The following is a 10,379-nucleotide window of genomic DNA, read 5'->3' as shown; positions in this document are numbered from 1 at the left end:
GATTCGACTGTTCCTCCCACTCCTGTTTTCTCTTTTTTTTAGATACCGGGTGTCTACACTCTACAGAGGCTGGTGGCGTGAACTCAAAGTCACTGTGTAGCTTTCGTGTGCCTCTAGAAAACGTTGATACAATCTGCTGTGTGAAGCCATTAAAGATACAAAAGACCAAACAAAAAGACCAAACAAAGAAGGAAGCCTGCTTCATTGAGAGACAACTCAACAGCGGAATACCAGTGTTGAAGTTGCTTCAGTGTAAAAGTGAGATTAAGTGTTTCTCTTAATTCATGAATAGCTCTGTTCCTTAGGTATTAATTATGATGCTTTTGCAATACAATTAGAAAACTTAGTGTCATAGTTTTACTTGAGCTGTTATAAAAAGATATTTGCATATCAACCATGGATTTCATGGACATTTCAAGTGAAAATAATCACTTGTCAAATGAATAAGGTAAACCAAGACAAGATAGGAATAGATAAGACACGTTTTTATTTGTATTTATTAAAACAGAGGTAAATTAAGAAACAAAAGTAATATACAATGCGGTAAATATCTGGCTACCTTGGCTTTGTCTCAGCTGTCTTTCTCTTGACTATAGTGGATATTAGAGGAGCACTGTAATCTGTGGCAATGTGCCAGTAAGCACAACATTTATGGAGGGCACAGAAGACTGAGATAATATTATTCCTATAGTGTTGCGAGAATAATGTATTGCAATAAGCAGGCTGTAGTTCAGCCCATGCAATATGCAGACTTTCGCAGATTGCTATGCTCTTCTCTGTGTGAAATGTGCAAACAAGCCTCATTATATCCAACATATGGTTCATTCTTTGTCACGCACATCTGCTGATGCAGTAATTCAGCAAAAATTTGCTCTCCAAATACTTCCCTTATACTCCTGGTCATACACAAGATGCACCTGGGCCCGGCCCGCTTTGGCCACAATAAGTATTCTACAAGCTCAACAAAACACGAGGACTGACATTATGCCACATCCCTAAGGAGAGATTACAGAAAAGGAATTCATAGCGCTACTCAGCAAACTATGAATGACTTAGCCTGTCGTGCAGAACACCAGAGCTATACGAGGGTGCTGGAATTGAGCCTTGGTGATACACAATTATAGCAGGACAAAGGCATGCAGCGTGGTGATATATTATAGGGAGGAGACGTGCAGTGGACCAAAGCTTTGGTGACATGAGGGACACAGCAGTGCATAACATAGCAATTATGTTTTAGTTGTGTGGGTAAGCCTTTCAAATGGAATTCACATCAGGGGCAGCTTTGTCTGGTTTGCTCTTTCGCAGAGAGAACACATGTCCAATCCATGACGGCTAATAGAAAGCTGTCAGGGCTGTGGCAACACGGCGGCGTGGCAACACGGTGGTGTGTCAACACGTCCGTGCGTTCACTTTCAGCACCATTAAAATGGAAAGAAGGCCGGAGCATAGCCAGCTTGCACATTAATGCTCCTCTCTGAACGCGTTGAAAAGAAAGCGCTCAACTTGGCTGCAGGAATTAAAAGGGACGACCGAAAAGCTGTTTCAATATGATCACCGACAACGAGCCCAATCTGCTGCTGGCTGGCTTATGACTCACTCAATTTAATTTTCTCTATCGGTGTTTTGCAAACTCTTCTCTTTCAAGTGGACATGGATGAAAAGCTAATTAGTTAGTATTATACTAAAGGCATGCCTTTTCATCTTTATGATTAATTATCTGTGTGTATGCTGTGATGGGCTCCATGACCCCGTGACCCTGAGCAGGATACTTTTAGACAATGCATGGACTTCCCACCTTTATAAGCTTCCAAAAACATTTCCTTCCTCCTATCCTGTTTCTTTTGGATGCCTCTCAAATAAAAGCTACTTTATTTGATTCATGTAAGTAAATGTATTTGTTTTAACCCCAATGGCTTTTATTGATGTGGCCCACACTGTCGCTGTGCAGTTTGTTGAGTGTTGCGTACTGTGCTTTGTGTCTGCAACTCAAATAAGTGTAAAGAGAAGACAGCACAGCATATCAAGTGTATTTTTTCAACAAACAAACAAGGAGAGAATAATCAGGTACATCCTTTGTCGGGGCACATGTTAAATTGCTTCCTACCAAGTTAATAAACGTTGTCCGGTTTTTAAATCGTGAGGTCATGAATACAAAAGCTAAATAATTTAAGACTAAAATATATTTTCTTAAACAATAGAGGAACAGCCAATATTAGGAACATTCCTGCGTACAGATTTTTAAGAAACCATGTTCTGCTGTTACTACGAGAAAGCCAACTTCTCTTTCTGTACCAGAAATAATTCCTAAACATTAAACTTGCCACGTCTATAAATGTTTACTCCTGACTGGAAGAGTTTCCCAAAACAGGCTTAATTATTAAAACATCCTGAGACAAAACATTGTCTGAATAAAGTAAATAACAGAGTGTGTAGTTGATTGAGTCACATGGCGATTGAAGACAGGATTAAGGTAGGAGGGAACTGAGTGTATTTACTTAAATGCATTTTTGAGGTTGGTTTTATGTTACTTTATAATTACCTTTACAAACAAAGAAAAATACAGTATGGATGGTATTTAAAGCTGATGTATATAGTTATGAACAATACCAAACACTTTATCAACTTCAGTGTGAACGTTAATCATTGGCTCTGGGAATTGAATGACAAAAATATAAATAATGAAAATCTATTTTTATAAAGTATGACAACGTGCAATAAACCAGTGCCTGGGCCCCAATGAGGAAAATGCCTATTCTGTATAAACATGATAACCTTTTTAAAATGGCATTACTGTATGCTCAGTTAGAAATAACTGGTGTAGATATAAAGGTTGTATGTGTTGGCATTTGGCAACTTGTCCCCCATGTTTCCAACAATGGTACAGACCATTCAATGCCCTTTCAATCGTGGTAAATGCATACAAGAGTGAGCACAGGTCAAAAATGCATCCAGATAAAACATTTTCACATAATTAAAAACTGGGAAAAAACAGTCAGTGTACCAGTAATATATTCATGAAAATATATATCTTTACTTTTAAAAGTACTGTTAATCAAGAATGTACTCCAGTAGTGGCACTTGGTTAGTTTTCACTTCTCCACTGGAGCAGTTGGCTTCAGATTGAATGCGGCAAAGTTGAAAACACATTTCAACCTGATTACCATGAAGCAAGATCATTTCCACCAGGTGTAGATTCACTTACATTCTGTGGCATCCGGCCTTGAGGTAAATACAAGGCATCTGTGTGTCGCTAATGGCCATGAAAGTGTGTTTGGGCGCGTGCAGCTGGTCACCAGACACACGCTGCCAGGTGTCAGAGGTAAAGATGTGTAGGTGAGAAGATGCTGGGTCCTAGTGTTGAATGACTTACAAATTATAATGTATTAAAACATATCTAAATGACTGAGATAATCAATTATAGAATTACTTTTCTTTCCATTAACAAATCTACACGTCGACTAACATTTCAGTTGCTTTAAATATAATGAAACAAATACTTGCCACAAGTATATACTCCGATAGTTGATGGTTATGGTTTCAGTCTGCAATAGCAGGGGGCAACATCAGTGAAAACACACAGCTCACGTATCTTCACCTTTTCTCTCAGACAGTTTTCTTTCAGCCCACTTAAAATATGTTTGCTAGACATTTAGTTTCTATAGAGAAGGAAAGATTGGCTATTAGAGGTGTGAGTGTACAATCAAGGGTCAGATAAGAAGACAGTGATGTAATCCGCAGACGCACTTTGAGTGACATCCATTGAACAAATGTTCTTAGGACTAAATAGAGTTGTGTACATCTTAATCAGAATGAAAACAAAGTCACTCAAACCCCAGCTTCCTATGGGGCGAGCAACGCTAAAGTGAATCAATATTTCATTTAATTTGTAAATGGTGTTGCATCTCCTTTGTCAAGGGAATTACGGTTAGTCTCAACCCATGAATTAAAGCTCAGTTTGAACAAAAGAAAGAAAGACAAGAAGCTCATATGTTCACGCTTATTAAATGGGGGAATCTTGCTGCATCTTAATGGGATTCAAGAGGGGTCGTCCGGTTGCAGACGCACACACTCACCACGAATGCACAGATGAGATGAGTGAATAGTAACAAACATCCAACAGGGGGACAGCCTATTATAGTCTGAGTAATAGTTGTGTTCATTGGGAGTGACAGGGGATCTCCTAAAGGAGTTCAGCAGCCTGGGAACGCCATGAAATTAAATTGTGTGCTTTTAAATAGATATATTAGAAAAATAAGAGCTCTGCCTTGATACACCCCCAACCTCTCTCTCTCAATGTCCATGTTCTACTTCAGCTGTTCTTAATTTGGTTGATAGACATTTCTTAAAAAGCAATAAGATGAGAAATTGTGATCAAACAGAATAATGCAACATGACAAGACAGAAGCTTCACAATTAAATATGAAAATTAGTAACGTGAAAAAATAGATTTGATATGCGTACAAACACACACACACATATCTGTATCTGCTCAGATCACACACATTTTAACATACAGCTGTGTTCTCTCTTGTAGATCTTTTGTGTTTAAAAAAGTTGTAATTTGGAAAGTTAAGTTTAAATCTGTCATTTATGATGCTGCAGAACATTTTGTCCCATTTGCTTATTACACAGATTCCTTCACAATTTCCCAGTGGTCACCAACCTCAGTAAAATCATACCCACACCAGGTTTGGATAGTTTTACTCCATGGCTTAAAGCCAGACAAGATACACACCAATTTATTGTGTATAATTTAATAAATAATCAACGTTTACTTTATTATGTTGACCACCAAACTAATTATTTTTTAAATGTCGTTCATTCTTCATTATTTATTTTTTCTTCCTTTTTAAAGTCAGTTTTCATTTCATACTAGCAATTTGCACCAATGTCCCCAATGCCCGCCCCCTTATCTTTCAGCCAATAACACAGGCCCTCACCATTCCCGTTCCCAAAATGTTGCCAGAGAGCTCTTTTTAGAGCAATATCAATGACAAAGTAATTAGGAATCAGCCAACTAGAGTACCCAGGTGATTGGCTGAGAGGTAAAGAGGCGAGTACTGGTAATGACTTCATTGAAATGTGAGACTACAAACATCTCAGAATAAAATAAAACTAAGTTCTGATAATGAATTGGGTCTTAGTGATATACATATTAATGCGATACATCGCAACTGCATTCAACTACATTTCTCATTAAAACTATACTAATGAATGAGAGGATTTGGGTGCATTCTGAGAAACACAGCCATGTATTCATGATCAAAATACTTCTAGGGCTGGGAGTGTTCTTTTAACTGTGCTTCAAAGCAATGTTAAGTGTGGGAATCAAAATCCTTTCTCCAGAGACTATATTAGGAAGGCCAACTGCATCCTTTTCGATCTTTCCTGCGGCAGGTTTTCCTCTACACCTCTACACCTCCGTCATCTGACTCCTTCGTTGTTTCATTTTCGGCAGAAATTATGCTAATCAGGGTGAGCCAGATATTGTTAAGCATCAGCAGTATCCAGTGAGAGATGCAGGGCTCGATGAACATTTCTCATTTTCAACTAATTATTAACTCACCAAATTCCTGCATAGTTTACTGTCAGGAGGGTAAGTCTTTGATTCTGATCCATCATCACTTATTACAGCTGTTTGAAGTAATTTTGCCAAGCAATATTTTCCCTAAGGGAAAATAAAGTACCTTATTGGAACATTATTTTCTTATGTGCAGAGTACTCAATGCAAAAGTCCTGCAGCATCCACATATTTTTTTCTCCCATTTCATTTCCTAATGGTTGATAATGCAAATGAATGATTTTTGATTAAATTCATGAAATCACTTATTATTCAACATTTTGGGAAATATGCCGATTATCTTTCTTTAGATTTACATGAGAAACTTGATATGTTTGGTAAATATAGAGCTGGACCAGAAGCAGTTTAATGTAGCTTAGCTCAGCACAAAGGCTGCTAAAGCTTGACCCTGTCTGACAGTTAACAGAACATATGAGCAGCTTTAAAGGTCGAAAGAAAACAAATTAAGCATAAAAGCACAGGATGGTTATTGGCTGGATTTATTTTCCCGCTGGTTGTCTGGACATTAGTCCCAGCTCAGGAATATAGAGCCGCATTACGTACCATAAAGCGGACACTTTGGTATTTGTGCAAACAATCGAAATACATGTTGTTTCGGGGGCTTTAAAAGAGTTAGGTATATTTGTGTTACCTTTGGAGACAGACAGACCAACAGTGTTTCAAAGATACATGTAGAATATCTAAAGGGAGGGAAACTGGCTGGCTGAAAAGACAGTTTAGGCTGTACATGCGTTTCCAAAGTTAGTCATTGATCAGTGCCCCACGAGTGCCCCATGAGTCTGATCTATAGAGGTTCAATGAAGGTTTAGACCAGTTTCCAAGTGACCAGACGCTTTTCTCAATTCTAAAGACCCATCTGATAAATCCATGAAGACTGAGATGAGAGCACAGTTCAATCAATACCCTCCGTTTCTTGGACACTCGAGTCAAGGTCATGCATATAGCAAAGCCTTTAGATGCACATAAAAAGATGAGTGCAAAGCCATTGAAATGCATTATGGTAGATGAGTTTAAAGTTGTATTTATTTCAAAGATATTGGATTGGAATAAATTAACATCATGAATGTCATTTTAATATACTAAATCATATTAACTGTCTCCTGCAATATTGTTTCAGGGCTAGGTAAAGGATGACGTATGATAAGGAAAGCTAATCACTGCTAAATAGCACCTCTAGGATTTGAAAAATATTGAGACACTCCTCTGTGCTGCACACCACAAATGGAGGAAGGTGTCACGAAGCCCCGTTATTAAATCTACAAAGGATATCTTTTTCCATGTTATGCTGGTCAAATTTCTAAATGTTCAAAGGAAACAACCTGTCGCCGTCCAAAAGGAAGATAATAGACTCTTTTTTTTATTTTTAAATAATGTGTTTCTACCACCAAAGCGTGAATAACCCATTCTGTTTGTTGTTTTGGATCTATATGCTTTACAGATGAGAAAATTGTTTTGTTTTTATTAACTACAATCAATCAATCAATCAAACTTTTATTTCAGCCTCAAGGTCCAGATAGTAAGAAACATTAAAATAGAATAAAATACAGACAAAATCATAAGTTAAATAGATAGAACTACAAAGGCTTTATAAATAGACAGCTATACCAATATCTAGTGTGTAGTACTGAACTTTATATTTAATAAAACCATGATGATATTATTTTTAGAGTCATCAACCCGGCAGATATATTGCACATACGATTTCGTAAAACAGCTTTGAATGTATTGACTCCTGCAGCCACAGACATTTCACTTGCACTACTCACCTACACCTCGGCCTCTTCAATAGTATTCTCATGGCATCAATATAGGCTACTTGAAGTCTCTGTAGGCTTTTTTGTACTTAGACCACAAGTGTGCAGTATGCAGAGACATCTTCACTCCATCTGTACACATACTTTAACCTGCGTCAGAGAACGTCGCTTGCGCATACATCATATGACATTGCCGATAGATGTCTTCATCATCGGTCATCTGTTCTGTGATAAAATGTTTAAGATATTTTACCTTATCAAAGACACCGAGGTAATTATTAGATAAGTTAAAGTCAGGGAATTTTACAATTTTGTCCTCTTTGGTTCAACAGATGAGGATAGCACTCTTACCGGCTATTACAGCATTGATCATTATATATCTGTAAGCCATGCATTGAACCATTGACCAGTTATAAAGATCTGCGTTTTTTTATATTTAGGCAGAGCAACTGGTATGAGCCTCGCAACCAATCAGATGTGGACATTAATACACCTTACACGTTGCCCTCTTACGAAAAGTAGTGTGGGGAAAGCACGATGGCTTGCATTTTGCAAAATGACACAAAAAAACACATGCTTCAGATCCAAATAAGGATATGTCTCCATGATATGAAGAAAACCATGGAATGGTTATCTCATTGAGACTTCATTAGAGGTACAACAGCAAATTAAAAATGATATTTGGACTCTTTGGACAATGTGGCTCACATAACACAAAATCCACATCATCTTACAATGATGGGCAGTATGATGTATATATTTAATAGTAATATGTATATATATATACACATACAGTATATATATATAGTTTAAATATATATATAGCTTTATATACACATACATATATATATATAAATACTATTACATTATAAAGCGTAGGCTAAAAAATAGGAAAACTATCAGCTTCAAGACTGCTGTCCATTAGCTCTGCAGTCTATATAAAACCAATTATCAATTTAATACAAATAACTTCATCAGTCTAGACTCACAATAAGTTTTTTAAATAAATGTAATCAAGTATTTATCTCCGAATATTTAAGTGTACAAATAACACACGCGCCCATAGCACACAGTGTTCCCGCTGATGCATTCTTTGTCTGGGTTTGCATTCCTCGCTTGTCTTCGAAGGATTGTCCTCGTCGGCTGCCGTATGATGACGTGGCCTGCGCTGTTGTGCTAACGCCTCTGGTACAAGCTCGCCACAGATACCTCGTCAACTTTAGCTATCATTTAAGCGTATTTGGTCAGAATTAGTTAGTTGTGTTAAAAGTTAAACCGCCGGACAACTTCACTAGGTCAAGATGAGGCGCACCGGTTTGGGTAAGTGACAGACGTTTGGTTTTAAGCTCATACTTAACCTGCTTTCTAGCTAATGTTGTTACCATATGTCCATGAATAGTCGTTATTGAGATAAAATAGAGGACGAACTGTTTATTAATTGTGGTTGTTAGGCGAAGGAGGCCCTGGCAGCTATGTGGCGAGTGGATACAGTGTGTACGAAGAGGAAAATGAGCACCTACAGGAGGGTCTGAGAGCGAAAGTCAACGCTTTGAAACACGTAAGTTATTCTGATGGGATGTAGCTTATAGTTGTTTCTGTTGAATACTACAACATATCTATGGTTGTATTGAATGTAAAGTTGATGTATCGTTACCTGGTATTCACAGCTGTCTATCGACATCGGAACGGAAGTCAAATATCAGAATACAATGCTGGACGACATGGTAATGTTCTCTCTTTTCTTGCTGACTAACAATTAACTAAATATGAATGGTAGAAGTTATTTAAGATTCTTTACCTAAGTATTCATAACCCTTTGTAAAAAAACTACTTCTTACAAGTCTCAGGTACAAAAGTGTTGGCAGTAAAATGCATTTAAAGTATGTGTTATGCTGTTAATTGATTAATGAACCTGCAAGCATCATTTTAATGTTGCAGCTGGTTCGGTGGGAGCTAAGTTTACATGCTATGTACTGCTGGGTAGTTATATCAGAGAGAATGGTAATACAGTTTGAATTTAAGATCATATATAACTGTCAGATAAAAAAAGTGGCATAACAATATATATCTGTATAATATTTCCCTCTGAGGTTTTGTTGAGTAGAATTATTAAAGAGCCTCACAATTGTACTTGCAAATCACTGTATTTTGAACCCATGAAGTGCTTGTTACAGTATGTTTGTTTACTGGTGTGCCTGGACTTTAAACTTTGTATCCTTCTTCCACGTTAGGACACAGACTTTGACTCGACAGGCGGCCTTCTTGGTGCTACTATCGGCAGAGTGAAGCAGCTGTCCAGAGGCAGTCAGACCAAACTGCTGTGCTACATGCTGCTCTTCTGCCTTTTTGTCTTCTTTGTGCTGTACTGGTTAATCAAGCTTAGATGATAGGCTGTTAGACTTGGCCTCTCCGATGAGTCTCAAAACTAGAACCACATAATGTTGTTGGGGAGAGGCAGGGATTTTTTTTAAAGTGTCTCAATTGTACATGTGCTGACATCGCAGTATTTCATTAATAAAATCCACAAAATGTAGTCATGAAAGAACTTGTACCGATGCTATGTGACGGAAAAGTAAAATGGGTCAAAGACGCTTAATGACCATGTGAAGTAGGATTTGTGTACCCGGTATATATATATACTTTATGTATAGCTGATGCAGACACGGACGGTATGACTGCTTTATCAGCCCAATTTACCAGGATGAGACGCATTTAAACGTAACAACTAGAAGATACTGTGGAAAATTCCTTGATGCAGTCGGGGGCACATTAAGAGAGCTGTAAGGTTTGAATTGGCAAATCTGTCTATCCAATGTGTTAAGTTATAGAATGCTAATAGAAGCAAATCTAGTGTTTTTGCTTTTAAGAATGAATGTTGCAGCAGTTCTATCCTTCCAAAAATGAATAACGGTGTTCTTTGTTTGTAAAAAATATTTTTATGTAAATAAACACTATGGTCCGAATTGACCAGTATGTGTGCTACTTACAGAGAATTCATTGTAAACATTCAAACTTAACTGATTTTTAGAAATGTGTCTGACAAA

General features: G+C 37.5%; 1 protein-coding gene across 1 annotated transcript; it reads left to right on the top strand.

The window, feature by feature from the left end:
• Window positions 1-8,479: 8,479 nt before the first annotated feature.
• On the top strand, window positions 8,480-10,317 carry bet1 (Bet1 golgi vesicular membrane trafficking protein). Its single transcript, XM_056418636.1, has 4 exons — window positions 8,480-8,655; window positions 8,787-8,893; window positions 9,003-9,059; window positions 9,567-10,317. Exons 1-4 carry the CDS (start codon window positions 8,637-8,639, stop codon window positions 9,720-9,722), a joined length of 339 nt encoding a protein of 112 aa, XP_056274611.1. The 5' UTR covers window positions 8,480-8,636; the 3' UTR covers window positions 9,723-10,317.
• Window positions 10,318-10,379: the final 62 nt, after the last annotated feature.

The sequence above is a fragment of the Pseudoliparis swirei genome, chromosome 1 (genome assembly GCF_029220125.1).
Source record: "Pseudoliparis swirei isolate HS2019 ecotype Mariana Trench chromosome 1, NWPU_hadal_v1, whole genome shotgun sequence".
Classification (NCBI taxonomy): domain Eukaryota; kingdom Metazoa; phylum Chordata; class Actinopteri; order Perciformes; family Liparidae; genus Pseudoliparis; species Pseudoliparis swirei.
This window is presented reverse-complemented; position numbering and strand designations above follow the sequence as displayed.

Excerpts from the sequence above, each read along its gene's own strand:
- bet1 (XM_056418636.1), top strand. Across the intron at positions 8,894-9,002 it reads AAGTCAACGCTTTGAAACAC|CTGTCTATCGACATCGGAAC; the intron begins GTAAGTTATTCT and ends TGGTATTCACAG. Across the intron at positions 9,060-9,566 it reads ATACAATGCTGGACGACATG|GACACAGACTTTGACTCGAC; the intron begins GTAATGTTCTCT and ends CTTCCACGTTAG.